Consider the following 17,485-nt stretch of genomic DNA (forward strand, 5'->3'; position numbering starts at 1 on the left):
GGTGCAATAATATATAATAGACGGCTTGCATGTGACTTCACTATAGGCGGTAACACAGCTATAATGCCATGAAAACACACAAAAAACAGATCTGAAATAGGAAAGAGTTGGTGCAATTGACTGTACGGTACAAATAGATATAACAGGAAATTAGAGGTATTGGACTGCCAAAAGCTAAAGAAAAAAAGAAGCAAATTGAGGTAATACAAATGTTCATAAATGTTTATTAAGAAAAGGCCTGTTTGTTTTTAATTTTTTTTTATTTTTAATTAAAGGAATGTTTTAGCTAATATCCTATTATTTTTGCTCCAACCTTTACAAATGTGAGTAAATAATTATTGTTGGTTATTAATAAAATGAAAAATGTTTTTTTTATTTAACAAAAGAAATATTAAGTTGATTAAAGAATAGGAAAATAAATGTTTGGTAATAAAATTTTCTTCATTTAATTTCAAAATATAATGGGAAAATGGAATTGTGAACCCAATATTGCGGATCAAATCGAATCATGAATTGGGTGAATTGTTCCATGCCTACTGTGTGCAGTTTGCATGTTCTTCATGTGTTTTTGTGGGATCCCTCAGGGTGCTCTGGTTTCCTCCCACAGCCCAAAAATATGAGGATCGGGTCAACAGCTTACTCTAAATTGCCCATAGGAGTGAATGGCTGTCAATCTCTCTGGGTTAGCCCTGTGATAGATTGGTGACCTGTCCAGAGTGTACCCCACCTCTCACCTAATATTATATTCATTTTAAAGCTTTTTTTCTTGCCCTGAAATTGGCTCCACTTCCTATAGACCCCTTGCGCGTGACATCACACATCACGCCATAATTTCTCCTGGGGGAAAACCAGACACCATTTTTCCTGTAAGTAAGGCTTAATCTGTCTTAAATATGGCTCATTTTTGTGCTGCTTTTCTTGTTCCAATTGTTCAAATAGAGGAAAAGATAAAATGTATTACTGTCTCCCTGGAGCTTTATCTTGAACTTCTGATTGTGGCTTAGGAACTTGACCTGGGCATTTCTTTAGAAAGGAAATATCTCTGATCTGGGAGGAGGAGATTTTTTTCACAGCAGTAGGAAGAACCCAGTACGCCTTTTTTATCTGTAACTGTCAGTTAATCCCTTTGTTTCACTCCAGCTTTGACCCCACAACAACGATGCTATGTGAGAACAGCTCTCTCCAAGGCCTGCCATACAGTCACAATGTGGGGCCACCATCTTGCCATGTTTTTCACTGACAATCCGTAGAGTTAAAGGTTTTTCGGTCATTCTTTGCGAGTGATTAACCTGGAATAGAATATAGGTTGCATTCAGTCACGTGACTTTTGCTTGCGAGTTTACTTCCGGTGAATTAAGTGGTGGTCAAGTAAACCGATTTGGCTGCCATGATGCAAACAGCTAGTAAAACTGTCTCTGACTGTTTTCGCAGTTTAGAGGCCGATGCACAGTCAAGATACCTTCAGAAAGTTGCTCTTTGTGATGGGATAGATCCTTACACGCTAGTAAAGAAGGATTTTTTCAATGATTTGAAAAATTAACCATCCGTTGAGTTCCCCAACATCTCAAACTACCCGGTGTTGCAGATATCGTTCTACATAGACAAACAGATGAAAATCTGGAAGAGCATGGAGGCGTACAACTTTTTATATGTAGCTGGGTTAAAGATCTGGTGATCAGGACACTAGGAAATAAATCCTGTATCGTTTATGCCTGGATAAGGAGGCATTTTGGGGCTTTTTGTACACATTTTTGTGGTGGTTGCTAGGATGCTACAAGTTTTAGTATCGGGTATAAACAAACCACACCTGCTCGATTCTCAACCCTCCCTGCTCTTCTCTTCCAACAAACGATAAAGTTTTTTAAAAATTAAAACAGAGAAAATACAGTGACGAGGTACACTACCGTTCAAAAGTTTTGGGTCACCCAGACAATTTTGTGTTTTCCATGAAAAGTCACACTTTTATTTACCACCATAAGTTGCAAAATGAATAGAAAATATAGTCGAGACATTTTTCTGGCCATTTTGAGCATTTAATCGACCCCACAAATGTGATGCTCCAGAAACTCAATCTGCTCAAAGGAAGGTCAGTTTTATAGCTTCTCTAAAGAGCTAAACTGTTTTCAGCTGTGCTAACATGATTGTACAAGGGTTTTCTAATCATCCATTAGCCTTCTGAGGCAATGAGCAAACACATTGTACCATTAGAACACTGGAGTGAGAATTGCTGGAAATGGGCCTCTATACACCTATGGAGGTATTGCACCAAAAACCAGACATTTGCAGCTAGAATAGTCATTTACCACATTAGCAATGTATAGAGTGGATTTCTGATTAGTTTAAAGTGATCTTCATTGAAAAGAACAGTGCTTTTCTTTCAAAAATAAGGACATTTCAAAGTGACCCCAAACTTTTGAATGGTAGTGTACATTCCAACATCTATGTAGGTAATGCTAGGCCACAAATCTACACCGTCACTCCAGTCATTTTGAGGAATTTTGTACATATCATAACCACTAATAAATTCTAATTCCCGTGTAGATCTACTGTATCCTTCGCTTCTTTCTGACTTAGATTATCCAAGTAATCTGGTGGTAAAGCTTTTGTAGCTGTAGTTTTCTTCGAACTACAGACGTCTGACATCTTCAGTATCGCTTGTCTTCAGTATGTAGACAAAGTTCACTTGCCCCCCAGGACAAGGGTAGCAACAGTTGTTAATGTACACTACCGTTCAAAAGTTTGGGGTCACTTTGAAATTTCCTTATTTTTGAAAGAAAAGCACTGTTCTTTTCAATGAAGATCACTTTAAACTAATCAGAAATCCACTCTATATATTGCTAATGTGGTAAATGACTATTCTAGCTGCAAATGTCTGGTTTTTGGTGCAATATCTCCATAGGTGTATAGAGGCCCATTTCCAGCAACTCTCACTCCAGTGTTCTAATGGTACAATGTGTTTGCTCATTGCCTCAGAAGGCTAATGGATGATTAGAAAACCCTTGTACAATCATGTTAGCACAGCTGAAAACAGTTTAGCTCTTTAGAGAAGCTATAAAACCGACCTTCCTTTGAGCAGATTGAGTTTCTGGAGCATCACATTTGTGGGGTCGATTAAATGCTCAAAATGGCCAGAAAAATGTCTCGACTATATTTTCTATTCATTTTACAACTTATGGTGGGAAATAAAAGTGTGACTTTTCATGGAAAACACAAAATTGTCTGGGTGACCCCAAACTTTTGGACGGTAGTGCAAGTGTGACATCAGTGCAAGGGGTCTTTAGAATCAGTACTGCTTAGCTGCGCCAGTTTATTTTTTTATTTTTTTATTAAAAGATGACTCTGAAAGCATAGGTTTCAACAGAATGAAGGGGTCAGTTTGGAGAAGGAGAAGGCAATCGCAGCGAGCCCTAAATTTGACAAACTGCTTCTTTAAAAATAGCAAATCCCAATCACCCAGAGATTTATAGAAAACTGCAAGTGAAGCAGCTGTATTAATGCTAGTGCTTGCTTTTCTCTTGTCCTCTTTTCCTTCATTCATCTTCATGCTTCTTTTTTAAACAAAAACCCATATTGTTATTGTTTAGTTGTTCATATTTGTCGACGTGCAGTTTCATGCCACACCATGAGCAATAGCAGTCCTCAGAAACCTGGTGGAACATCAACCAGACACAGCAAGGCCATCAGGCCCGGGGTGAATGACGGAAGCCGCCAAACCTCTGGAAATAAACCAGTGAGCTTTCTGCTTTACTTATTAAGATTGCTAATAATGTGCGCTGACATGGGAATGTGATGGAAGCTCTTTGTCTCTGTGTGTGTTCTGGGTCTCAGGATTCAAATCCCGAGAGGCGAGAACAGAAAAAGCCCCATTCTCACACAGCGAGTGTTAAAGTCAGCTCCACATCAGGGACAGAGGACAAAACAATATCCTCGTTAACAGGGTATGTCATATATAAGTTATGTAAAGTATGAGGTATATATATACGTATGTTTCCTTTGAACAAACACTAAAGCTATATGTTAGCTAAGGAAGGAAGAGCAAGATGGTGCCAGTGAGCATGAGCATGGCAAGTGGTCTGTCACGTCTGCTCGGGTTCTTGTTTGCTGTCGCTTTGTTGTCAGGGTCTCGCGCTCTTTCTTTCTATGATTGCCAAGGAATAAAACTCTCAGTTTTGTGGTGGTATAGGAAACTTGTCAATGACAAGGTGGTGTGATGAAGTTGAGTTACTGTTACCATTTGATGGCTGTTGGAAACAGTAATGATCAGTGATTGGTCAATAGGAATAATGGTGATCAGTGGTTGGTTGTTGGGAAAGAATGGTGATCAGTGATTGGTCAGTGGGAGTAAAGATGAGCATTAATTGGTTGTTGGGAGCAATGGTGGTCAGGGATTTGTCAATGGGAAGAATGGTAAGCAGTAATTTGTCATTAGGAACAACGATGATCAATGATTGGTTGTTGGAAACAATGATGACCAGTGATCGGTTGTTGGCTGGTGGTACATTAATTGATCCAGCTGTCTTGTGTTGTAACTTGTATAAACCAGCAGCTCTGGTGTGAGTTTGAGAGACGTATCAAATAAAGGACAGTCACTAAAGTCTGCTCAAAAAGTTGCTATGTCTTTTGCCATGCCTGCTGATGATATCACTTACACTACCATAGTAACTGGTTAGAATTACGAAGTGGAGTTTTATGTGACAAGCAGAGTGATAAACACGGTGAAACGTCCCATTCCCATGAATTTTCACAAAATATCAGCATTCTTGGAAAGCCGCTTGACCAATCAAATCAGTGGACTGGAGCTAACTTGTATAAAAAGATAATAAACAGATTCTCTCTGTGTTACTAGACCGAAGCTGACTCTAAGAGTGTCCCCCAGTCAGGAGTGTTTGCCCCCCCTGCCTGAGGAAGAATATCCGAAGCCAGAGAGCACGCCGAACTCCCATCAGCCTCAGCTTAACCAGTCAGCTACGGTGTGCTCATACAAGGATGTTGGGTGTGATGGACTGGTCCAGGAGAACCCGGGCTCTAACAGACCTCTGACTGCTCCTGCATGCTCTCACACTCCTACTGGTGAGGGAAAGAACAGCTTTTGATCCACAACCAGTTTAAAAACTTGAATACAGGACAGAATTAGCAAGTTATAAGTTTTTTCCCCCCACCATGTTCCTAAAGTTTTGGTACTGGAAAACTTGAGCTGTTTTTTTCCCCTATTATCCATCCTTTCAGCAACAAATTTTCCATTTGGGTTGGTTTCGGTTACTGCACAAGATCATGGTACAGAGCTAGCAGCACTGTCCATTATATATACAATACATGTGGTATGTATCTGGGCGGCATGGTGGTGTAGTGGTTAGCACTGTCGCCTCACAGCAAGAAGGGTCTGGGTTCGAGCCCAGCGGCCGGCGAGGGCCTTTCTGTGCGGAGTTTGCATGTTCTCCCCGTGTCTATGTGGGTTTCCTCCGGGTGCTCCAGTTTCCCCCACAGTCCAAAGACATGCAGGTTAGGTTAACTGGTGACTCTAAATTGACCGTAGGTGTGAATGTGAATGGTTGTCTGTGTCTATGTGTCAGCCCTGTGATGACCTGGCGACTTGTCCAGGGTGTACCCCGCCTTTCGCCCGTAGTCAGCTGGGATAGGCTCCAGCTTGCCTGCGACCCTGTAGAACAGGATAAAGTGGCTACAGATAATGGATGGATGGTATGTATCCATGAAAGCACAACAGAGAACATTTAGGGCACTGTTAACTTTAGTATCCAAATGATTTTGCATAGAAAGTACAGAATACCCACAATGCATCTTGCTGTTTGTGGGAAATTGGGAGTAAAAAGTACCGAGTAAAAACAGAACAAAATTTTATATTTTTTTGGCACTGTTTGTGCCATTCAAAGGCGTTTTTATTTCTCAACATTTAATTTCATTTACTAATTGTGTGCTGACATTACATAAGGAATTACACTCTCTGTGTCATGCCGTTATAGGAAAATAATCCACGACAATATAGTGTGATGAAGCGCAGTTAATGTTACCACTCGAAAGTTGATTATTTTCCTATAAAGAGCATGTCTTGAAGTGTTTTATTCCTCTTGTACCGCATCAATTTTGCCAATGATTGTAATTTTTATTTATTAACAAGCGACGTGGCATACCCGTACTTTTATACTACACTCATAGTATACATTTAATGTTATGAAATGCACATGAAACAAGTTAATTCCTCTTATAGCAGCTTGAAGTTACAAAAGCATTGCTTGTGACGTTAACAAGAAATCTGAAAGTCCAGAGATGCTCCTGTGAAGGAAAAATGGAGAATATATCAAATAGAGTATAACTAGAAATTGACATTTTTTAAATTTTATAATAATTTTGGTCAGCAGTGACCTTAAAATTAATATCTTCAATCTGCTGTCTTGTCTCTATCATTGGCAAGAGGAGAAATTTGAAATGTTTTGTCAGTAGTGTTACTTAGAGCACTTCCTCCATGTTAACGTTAACAGTGGTGTTGTTATGTGCTGTAATGATGATGCGGTCACTTTTACCGTCGTGCATTTTACCATTACAGTCATCTCTGAATGTGGTGAAAAATAAATAACCCCAAGTTCCATTGGTTCCTGTTTGGGCTTTTTTTTTTCTTTTTTCTTTATAGTAGCTGCAAACTAAGCACAATTAATTTCTTGCCTCACAATCAAGTAAAACAATTTGGTTATTCGTTCAAGGTGAAGCATCTGTGCTTTTTTAAGTCAAAGCAGCTGTTCTTTGTTGTTGTTGTTGTTGTTGTTGTTGTTGTCGTTGTTGTTGTTGTTGTTGTTATAGAGCGGAGTGTCGGAACTCAGAGCAGACCCTCAGCAGGAACCACAGATCCTGAAGAGGCTTCACGTCTACTGGCGGAGAAGAGACGACAAGCTCGACTGCAGAGAGAGCGAGAAGAAGAAGAACGCAGGCAGAGGGAGGAAACAGAGCAGTAAGGGGAAAGAGAGAGAGAGAGAGAACCCATACTGTCAAGAATTCATACTCCTGCAAGCTTATTTCTTTATATAGTAAATGCATGTCTGTGTGTGTTTTCAGGCGAGGGAGAGAAGAATTAGCCTGTCGAAGAGCTGAGGAGCGAGTAAGGCATGAGGCAGAGGCCCGGCGTGAGGAGAAAAGGATGAGGGAGGAGGAAGAACGAAGGAAGGCAGAAGAGGAAAAGGCTCAGAGACAGAGAGAAGAAGAGAGGAGACTTCAGCAACAGGTCACAGATGTGTTTATAAACTTGTGTATCACGGTGGTGTTGAATTCTCCAGTCTGATTGGTCAGAAGGTAGATATAGTACTCTGACACTAGTGCGGCTACAAATTTAAAGTAATACGCTCCTTCGAATAGCTTATCGTTTCTATAGTAACAGCACATTTACAGGGATTTGTACGACGGACATGTCACATTAAAAAAACCCGTATAAATTGGTGGTATGGCGAAATTTTCTGGAAGAAGATGTTTGTTTAAAATTTATGGAAGGAGTCTCCAGTGTCAGCTCTCTCATTCAGTGTCAGTCTGAGGTAAAGCTTCAGGGCAGAGGACAGAGGAGTTTCTGTGTTTTATCACTCACTTGAATGATGCTTTAATCCGTATAAACCTACAGAAAACCTTCACCATAAAATCATTATTTCTACTTTACCCGTAATACAAAGGTGCGGTTTGTCATTTTCAAAAGTGCCTCTAGACCTATGATGATTACATACTTTTAAAGATCCGCTACAAAATGCATGATTCACAATAGGTTGCTTGCATCCGACGTCACATCCGCCTCATTAGATACAGTGGTGCTTGAAAGTTTGTGAACCCTTTAAAATTTTCTATATTTCTGCATAAATATGACCTAAAACATCATCAGATTTGCACACAAGTCCTAAAAGTAGATAAAGAGAACCCAGTTAAACAAATGAGACAAAAATATTATACTTGGTCATTTATTTATTGAGGAAAATGATCCAATATTACATATCTGTGAGTGGCAAAAGCATGTGAACCTTTGCTTTCAGTATCTGGTGTGACCCCCTTGTGCAGCAATAACTGCAACTAAACGTTTCCAGTAACTGTTGATCAGTCCTGCACACTGGCTTGGAGGAATTTTAGCCCATTCCTCCGTACAGAACAGCTTCAACTCTGGGATGTTGGTGGGTTTCCTCACATGAACTGCTTGCTTCAGGTCCTTCCACAACATTTCGATTGGATTAAGGTCAGGACTTTGACTTGGCCATTCCAAAACATTAACTTTATTCTTCTTTAACCGTTCTTTGGTAGAACGACTTGTGTGCTTAGGGTCGTTGTCTTGCTGCATGACCCACCTTCTCTTGAGATTCAGTTCATGGACAGATGTCCTGACATTTTCCTTTAGAATTTGCTGGTATAATTCAGAATTCATTGTTCCATCAATGATGGCAAGCCGTCCTGGCCCAGATGCAGCAAAACAGGCCCAAACCATGATACTACCACCACCATGTTTCACAGATGGGATAAGGTTCTTATGCTGGAATGCAGTGTTTTCCTTTCTCCAAACATAACGCTTCTCATTTAAACCAAAAAGTTCTATTTTGGTCTCATCCGTCCACAAAACTTTTTTCCAATAGCCTTCTGGCTTGTCCACATGATCTTTAGCAAACTGCAGATGAGCAGCAATGTTCTTTTTGGGGAGCAGTGGCTTTCTCCTTGCAACCCTGCCATGCACACCATTGTTGTTCAGTGTTCTCCTGAGGGTGGACTCATGAACATTAACATTAGCCAATGTGAGAGAGGCCTTCAGTTGCTTAAATGTTACCCTGGGGTCCTTTGTGACCTCGCTGACTATTTCATGCCTTGCTCTTGGAGTGATCTTTGTTGGTGGACCACTCCTGGGGAGGGTAACAATGGTCTTGAATTTCCTCCATTTGTACACAATCTGTGTGACTGTGGACTGGTGGAGTCCAAACTCTTTAGAGATGGTTTTGTAACCTTTTCCAGCCTGATGAGCATCAACAACGCTTTTTCTGAGGTCCTCAGAAATCTCCTTTGTTCGTGCCATGATACACTTCCACGAACATGTGTTGTGAAGATCAGACTTTGATAGATCCCTGTTCTTTAAATAAAACAGGGTGCCCACTCACACCTGATTGTCATCCCATTGATTGAAAACACCTGACTCTAATTTCACCTTCAAATTAGCTGCTAATCCTAGAGGTTCACATACTTTTGCCACTCACAGATATGTAATATTGGATCATTTTATTCAATAAATAAATGACCAAGTATCATATTTTTTTTCTCATTTGTTTAACTGGGTTCTATTTTTCTACTTTTAGGACTTGTATGAAAATCTGATGATGTTTTCTGTCATATTTATGCAGAAATATAGAAAATTCTAAAGGGTTCACAAACTTTCAAGCACCACTGTACGCAAGACATGAAGTGGTGGTCAACCGAGTTCACTGTTCATAAAGTGTTACTATCGCCGGGGTGCCTTGCTGGTCGTTAAAATGCCTTGCGCTTGCATTGTTGTGCTCTGTTCGAATCAAACAAACCGTGAAACTGATAAAAGTTTCTTCCGGGTTTCCTATGAAGGGATAAAAAAGGTGAAAGAGCAAAGGATTTTACCAAAAGATGACGAGAAAGGTGGCTCTTGAACCTTTCACTGAGATGGAAGGTAGCCGAGTCGAAGAACGCTCAAGTTTTCAGTAATCACTTCGTGAAAGGTTTGTAAATTCCTCCGATTTATTTTGTTTGGATTCGCAAGTCACTTTTCTCACCATTTTCTGTTATTTCATGATATTTTGAAGTTCAGGAGACACTTGTGTCCTCAGATGTGTTTTTGTGTACTGTTTGATTGTGGTCGCCATATTGTAAACTAACGCGTACTTTATTTATCAGGATGTCTTAGCAATCTTGACGATATGCAGCATTTATTTATTCTCACTGCATTTTCTCTGTTTTAATAATTATTATTAAAAAATGTATTGTTTGCTGGAAGAGAAGGGCAGGGAGGATTGAGAATTGAGCGGCTGTGGTTTGTTTATACCCGATACTAAAACTTGTAGCTTCCTAGCAGTCATCACAAAGACACGTACAAGAAGCCCAAAAAGCCCTACTTACCCTAGCATAAATGATACAGGATTTACCTCCTAGTGTCCTGATCCACAGATCTTTAACCCAGCCACATATAAAAAGTTGTACTCCATGCTCTTCCAGGTTTTCATCTGTTTGTCCGTGTAGAACGAGGTCTGCAGCACCAGGTAGTTTGAGATATCAGGGAACTCAATGGATGGATAATTTTCCAACTCATAGGAAAAATCCTTCTTTAATAACATGTAAGGATCTATCCCATTACAAAGAGCAACTTTTTGAAGGTATCTTGACCGTGCACTGGTCTCTAAACTGCGAAAATAGTTGGAGACGGTTTCACTAGCTCTTTACATGACGGCAGCCGAATCTTTTTGCCTGCCCACCACTTCATTCACTGGAAGTAAACTTGCAAGAAAAAGTCACGTGACTGAATGCAACCTATATTTGCCATTTTTTTCTGGACCTGGAATTAGCGCCACCCCTAATCTCAAAACAAGCTGCTTATGTCTGGTGCTTTCTGTAAAAAAAGGCCAACTCATAATCATGCATAGTTTAAAACACATAAGAATGTTAAATCCATAGTAGTGATCCATGTTTTAATTGCTGTTGCAGTTCACATCACAGCCAGCAGAGGGCTCTAAACATCTCAAACTGCTCCTTTAACTTCAGTAACGAAGCTCAGTATGCATCCAACTTCCTTTGTACGTTTCTCAAAGGTACTACATACTGTCCTTTCTTTCAGAAAGAAGAAGAGGAAGAGAGGCAGAGGCTCGAGAGAGTGACACGATTCCAGAGAGAGGAAACCGAACGGCAGGAGAGAAAGAAGGTAAGCTGGCCATCAGCTCAGGAGTGAATGTAGGTCATCCCGAGCACTGAGACTGAGAGCTGGCCTCATCCACTGTATTTATATCTCACATCCTAGAAAATTACAGGGCAACCATCTCAATCTGCATAGTGAAAAAGCCACAAAGAGCTGTTTTATGTGCTAATATGTTATATTGGTCTCCACAGCGGTTAGAAGAAATTATGAAAAGAACAAGGAAGACAGATGCTGAGAAGGTAATAAAGAGAATTACGTATTATTCTTTTACTTTTTTAATTTGAACAAAACCACAGATGTGTAATATTTTCTCTACGTGGCAGAAGCAAAGATATTACTAAGGTCACCTTCGTTTTTATGTCTTTATCCTTTATAATGAACAAATAAAATGAAAAGGTAAAAAAAAAGAATCATCCTTACTGGAATGTTTCTCCACAATTTTGTGATCGTAAGAAAACCATGTATTCATACGTATACTGACATTGTCTCATAGAAACCTGCCTTGTCGTCCACGCCGCTGAATGAGAACATGAAACCCCTCCACAGCCTCCCCTTAGAAGAAGTGATCAAGCTTCCCAGCCCAGCCAAGGGCTCCATGATAAGCTTAGCCAACGAGGAGGACATCCTTCCCACGGTGGCCTTCAAGGAGCGCAGGTCTATTCGCACCCTCACGGGTTTGGAGGAGATACAGGCCCATCAAAGGGCAGGTGAGGACCCAAAAATAATTTTTAAAAATATGCTTTCAGGAACATCTGTAACATGACGTAGTAAACTATAATGGCACAGAGAGTCAATCGGTCAATTAGCTTTAACCAGGAGCCACCGATGGAGATAACAATTTAAACTTCCCTGAAACTGAAAAGCTTGATTTATACAGTTTGACGAATCTCTCTCAACCAGCTTATTCTGATGGGTTCTTGGGTTATATTTCCATTTAAACCACAAAGGTGATTCAAAAGAGCTTGGGTTTTGATGTCACAACACAGGCGAATAACTAATCACTTCCAGTATGCAAATTACCAAAGGATAACATGATGCCTGACATCATTTATCCACAGAATGAGCTTTTCTAGCTAATATTAGTGACTAACCATATTACACTCACTGGCCACTTTATTAGAAACACCCACATATCCACCTGCTGTTTGATGCGGTTCTCTAATCAGCCGATCCCTTGACAGCAGCACGATGCATCAAATCATGCAGATACAAATCAAGAGCTTCAGTTAATGTTCACTTCAAACATCAGAATGGGGAAAATTGTGATCTCAGAGTGTGATTTTCTTTCACTGTGGCATGGGTGTTGGTTTGAGCCAGATGGGCTGGGTTGAGTATTTCAGAAACTGCTGATCTCCTGGGGGTTTCACACACAACAGTCTCTAGAGTTTACACAGAATGGTGCGAAAAACAAAAAACACTGAGTGAGTGAGTGACAGTTCTATGGGTGGAAACAAACGCCTTGTTGATAAGAGAGGTCAGAGGAAAATGGCCAGATTGGTCTGAGCTTTTTTGCCAGGAAGGATAGATATAGTAACTCATATAATCACTCTTTACAACCGCGGTGAGCAGAAAAGCATCTCAGCATGCAACAGCAGAAGAACACATTGGGTTCCAGTCCTGCAGCCAAGAACAGGAATCTTAGAATCAAGAACAAGTTCCTATTAAAGTGGCCGGTGAGTGATAAATAAAGGTTGACAAATAAGCCGACGGTTGGCTCTATTTTAATTAAACAGTAACAAATTGGCAATAATAATTAATAAAAATAAAGACTCTGGTGTTAAAACCCCACTTGTGTTAACTTGCTACAAATGTGCGTGAGTTTATTAGCAGCTAACTAGCCGGTTAGCTATTTAGGCTAGCAGAATGACAAGAAAATCTTTCCAATTTGCATATCATGTATATTTATAGATCCTGGTATTGATATGATGGTGAATTTGTAATGTCAGGTAGATTATTTTTGAATGGTTTCACATTCTTGGATAGCTTGACCCAGTTTTTATTGTTTTGTTTTTCATTCTTCAGAAGTCATCTAAAGATGAGATCTCCAAGGAACATGCAACTCTGTACTTTATATATGAAAGCAAGTAGAATCGCTTCACCTGCACTTTAAGAACCTTCGACACCTTTCATATCTTTGAAGTGAAGCAGAAGTATTTGACCCCCTGCTGCTCTTCTGAAACGTTATTGTTTTTTTCATTGCCGTTTTGATAAATCGCTACGTAAAGGTTCTGACTGCAAAGTTGAATTCTGGGCAAAATGTTCGATTTCTATTGCTGTTGGAGTTTCGAGATGTTTCGCTGCTGCACACACCGTGTATCCCATGTGTAGGTGTTTTGCCGAGATAAAGAGCGTCCTGCATTTTACGATTTTGGAGATCACCGAAGCAAGTGAGCAACAATATTATGTGACTGCCGTGGGGCGTGTTTGACCTACTTTTAACCAAAACAAGTTGGTGTGGACAAACATCATGGACTCGGCTCTCCTGCCAGCTAAAAGCCAGCAGAAAAGAAAAAGAAAGCCTGCCTAATGAGTGCAACCACAAGATAGAGCAAGGTTAGATGATGTCATTTTTCTGGACAGATAACTAAATTATTCTAGCTAGCGCTTAGCTATCTTAGCCTTAGAGTGCATGAGCTTGACTCCACAGTAGCAAGTATGGAGTTCTACACCTAATGTTTTAATCTTACACAGAAACGAGAACACAAAAGCAGTAACAGAGAAAAGATATATTCATCTTTTGTTTCACAGATTTATTCGCGAACGTCAGCCACAAATTACATCCCTGTGACTCAAAACTCTCCGAAGTCGATGCAGAGTTATGATGTTCTCCGTGTGTCGCCATCTTGGTGTCATGCAGTTCCGTAGTTATGCTAATTAGTTAAAGCTCCTCACGTTCGGCTGTTTCTGTAGGACCATACTGTTTACCTCAAGAGGGAGGAAAACGGTCCCAAAACGGAGAAAAGCGACCCTCAGGACATCAGAATGATCACATCTCATCCGCATGATATTGTTCTTGTGAGATATAGGAAAATGCCATGTACAATAAAAAATTTTTGAAAATTTCAGATGACTTTGCAGTCAGCACCTTTAACTAATAACTTCCCAGTGTAACCTTTTACGGTCAACTTCATAAACCTGACACAATCATGTTAAACCCGTGTCATGGCACATCATCATATCCAGGCTTGTCATGTTAGTGTTGCAGATAACCGTCTGCTTATATCACATGCTTTTTTTGCAAAGTGTCCTCTAGTGCTTCATAGTAATGGTAGATCTTAAGGTCAACATGCTTTATCTTGCATGTCCTGAACTGTTTATTTCTGTTATACTATTACAATTTAGTATTTATTAAAAAAAAACAACTCACATCATACTTTTTATCCATTTGTACAGTGGCGTGCACAGACATTTTGGGGGGCGAGTGCTCTGGGGGGAAAAAGGGCACTTTTTTGCGCATGTGGAACACCTTATTATAAAAGTCTGAGATTTAACCCTCCTCTTGTGTTCATAATCATATCAAAGTTTTGGGTATTTTTCTGTAGTTCCATCTTTAAAAAGTCTGATAAAGTCTGAAAGTCTGATCTTCCCGTCACTGACTTGAGTCTCAAGACTGTGTTTATTCACAAATTTCCGTGAGATCATCTTAAAATTTGTAACGAAATATACACACTCAATGGGCTCAACGGAGCTCTCCTTTATTTGCATAACGGCGTGCATACCGAGATATTCTTAATCATGTTATAAAAACAGGTCGGAATTGATGGAGAGTGGGGTTGCCTAAATGGTTTAGGCTACATTTAAAATGTTGTTCAGTTTGTTTCTCCATATGGAAAGGGAGCAAATAAGCTGGCAAAGGCTGCCATGTGCAGTTGTTTCTGTATGCGACGGGCTACTTCACGACAAAATAATTACAGCTTGGGCTTAGAGGGCAAACAATACATTTTCACTCGATTCATGTGTTACCTGGCTGGTGGGGCAGAGGAAGAGCTGACTGACTGCCCGATGTGTTGTCTGCGCTACGACAAGGCCGTGGCTTCCAGGACGCTATGCTGCTGCAACCTCACATTGAATGCACTGCACGCTTGTTCACGTGACAGAGCAAGACAGACAGAGGTCCGGTGTGTGTGCGGAGGGGGCACACATCGGGACATTATTTTCACACACGCTTTTAATGCCGCGGCTTTTCTAAAAGATCATGTCGACATTGGCCTCAGTAAACTGTCCAATCTCGTCAACTGTCTAAATGCTGTTAACAACTGGATGGTGCAGAATTTTCTTAAATTAAATCAAGACAAAACAGAAGCCATCCTCATTTCCACCCCTTCTATCTTGAAAAAACTGGAGCACTCACAGCTATCTATTCCTGGTTATTTCACTTCCACTACTGTTGAAGTAAGAAATTTGGGTGTTATTCTGGACTGTACTCTCTCTTTTGATTCACACATTAAAAGTATCACTAAAACAGCTTTTTTTCACCTGAAAAGTCTCTCCAAACTCCGTCCCTCCTTGACTTCATCAGCAGCTGAAACACTTATACATGCTTTTGTCACCTCAAGACTGGACTACTGCAATGCCCTGCTCGATGGCATCCCAGCCAAGTGACTAAATAGGCTGCAATATGTCCAAAACTCAGCTGCTAGGGTACTCACTCACACCAGGCCCTGGGATCATATCACGCCTGTTCTATACAACCTGCACTGGCTCCCAGTTAAATACCGCATTCAGTACAAAATTATTTTACTTGTTTACAAATCCCTACATAACCTGGCCCCTCCCTATTTATCAAATCTCCTAACTCCATATCAGTTACCTTTAAATCTTTGCTCTACAGATGCCCACCTATTAGCAGTCCCTTACTCTCGGCTCTGTTCTATGGGTGGCAGAGCTTTCAGTGTAAATGGCCCAAAGCTGTGGAATGCCCTGCCACTAGCGTTACGCCAATGCTCAACACTCAACACTGTCCTCTTTCAAAAAAACAGCTAAAAACACATCTCTTTAGCTTGGCTTTTTCTCTTTAATTTTTAATAATGTTGTTATTGTTATTATTGATTTCTTATTATTGTTATTTTATTGTTCTGCTTTTATTGTTTGTTTTCTACTGTTCAGTGTCCTTGGGTACCTTGAAAGGCGCTTATAAATGAAATGTATTATTATTATTATTATTATTATTATTATTATAAACTGTAAAAAAAAATTTCAAAAGGGCACTTTTTTGGACAGAGGGCAGAGGGGCAGGTGCTTGAGCACCACCTCGTGTCTATCTGTGCACGCCACTGCATTTGTAGTTACATTTAAACAAGCTCGTACCTGTTCTCACTTATGTTATAGCAGCTATAAACAGTCTTTCCCTCACCAGCCTCTCTGTTTTTTTTTTCTCTCTTAAAATTAATAAGACAAACAAAATCACAGCTTGTCATATTACAGAGAAACTGGAAAGTAAAAACTGGCTGCTACAAAGCACCGACACTGGAGAATCCTTTTACAAATAGTAAAAAAAAAAAAAACATATCCATCATGTCAAAAGATTACAGTATCTAATATTCTTAAATGCAGCATATTTTAAATCTATTTTAATTATTATTAGTTTATGTGGCACATCTGCTGTACAAGTCCCTCTGAATGAACTGTTACTATCGAAACAGAGACATATTATAATCTGCTAGCTGATCACAAATGAGTAATTGTTGTAGCGATGATATACAATACGTCATATGTCATAAAAACCTATGCAAACTAGCCCACTTGTAACATTAGCTAGCTATCATAACATCAAACATAAAGAAAGTTGTCGCAGTAATAAACCTGACGATCATAGAGTATAAATTCTGTCATGGCCGGTTTATAACATGGTTATGTCAGCCTATCGATGCATGCTTCACAGAAAGTGTTACCCAACAATCTTCACCTCAGAAGTGGAGATGCTTTAGAGGAGAAATGCTAAGTGTTTAATCTAGAAACAGTATACACACTGATATACAGAAGGCTCAGCTTCAGGAACCTTCTTTGTGAAGCGGTTATTTTGTGTTTATTAGTAAGAAATTGAAGTGCTTTAGCATCAGCTGTGCTTTGCTGTGCAGTATTACACCCTGCTGCTGCTGGGACACAAGCTGCTTCCTCAATAAACTTCACGTTTAGCACCGCTGCTATTCAGCTAGTCCAAACGAGAGTAAGAAAATTACTGTCCTGGGTTCGGTTTCCCAAAAGCACCGAAGCACAGAGATCATTATTAAATTCTCTTTCTCTCTGTGTGTATATACACTACTGTGCAAAAGTCTTAGTCCCCCTATTTTTTTTCATACAAACTTTATCGATTTCTGTTTCTACATTATCGAATCAGTACAAAAATATTTTAGAGTCCAAATGTTCAGTTTCCAGCACAAAATTAAATGTTACAGAGAAAAAAAGTTTGTATCTGAGCAGCATGTTACATAAGAGAGCACTTTTCAGATTAAAAAAGAAAACATTATGAAGGCTGCTGGGTTTTGGTGCAAAATTACGAAGCGAGTGTGACCGTCACAGTGTCCAGAAGAACTGTGGCTGGTTCTGTAAGATGCTCAGTAAAACCTACAGCTCATTTCCGCATAAAACTGCACTCAC

The 17,485-nt window shown here is 39.9% G+C and overlaps 1 protein-coding gene across 3 annotated transcripts in view; it reads left to right on the forward strand.

Annotated features, from left to right (window-relative positions):
• Positions 1 to 16,240, forward strand: part of map7a (microtubule-associated protein 7a) — a 34,142-nt gene extending 17,902 nt beyond the window's left edge. For 2 of the 3 annotated variants that reach the window (XM_060933752.1, XM_060933753.1), the window contains 9 exons: positions 3,609 to 3,730; positions 3,829 to 3,938; positions 4,847 to 5,070; positions 6,811 to 6,958; positions 7,063 to 7,228; positions 10,811 to 10,894; positions 11,080 to 11,127; positions 11,382 to 11,595; positions 12,911 to 16,240. In XM_060933752.1, the coding sequence (XP_060789735.1) occupies positions 3,609 to 3,730; positions 3,829 to 3,938; positions 4,847 to 5,070; positions 6,811 to 6,958; positions 7,063 to 7,228; positions 10,811 to 10,894; positions 11,080 to 11,127; positions 11,382 to 11,595; positions 12,911 to 12,921 (1,127 nt within the window). In that variant the 3' untranslated portion in view covers positions 12,922 to 16,240. Of the gene's footprint in view, positions 1 to 3,608; positions 3,731 to 3,828; positions 3,939 to 4,846; positions 5,071 to 6,810; positions 6,959 to 7,062; positions 7,229 to 9,570; positions 9,628 to 10,810; positions 10,895 to 11,079; positions 11,128 to 11,381; positions 11,596 to 12,910 lie in introns of those variants that run through there. The other variant, XM_060933754.1, reaches the window with a different exon arrangement.
• The last annotated feature ends 1,245 nt before the right edge of the window (positions 16,241 to 17,485 follow it).

The sequence above is a fragment of the Neoarius graeffei genome, chromosome 11 (assembly GCF_027579695.1).
Source record: "Neoarius graeffei isolate fNeoGra1 chromosome 11, fNeoGra1.pri, whole genome shotgun sequence".
In the NCBI taxonomy this organism is placed as follows: Eukaryota; Metazoa; Chordata; class Actinopteri; order Siluriformes; family Ariidae; genus Neoarius; species Neoarius graeffei.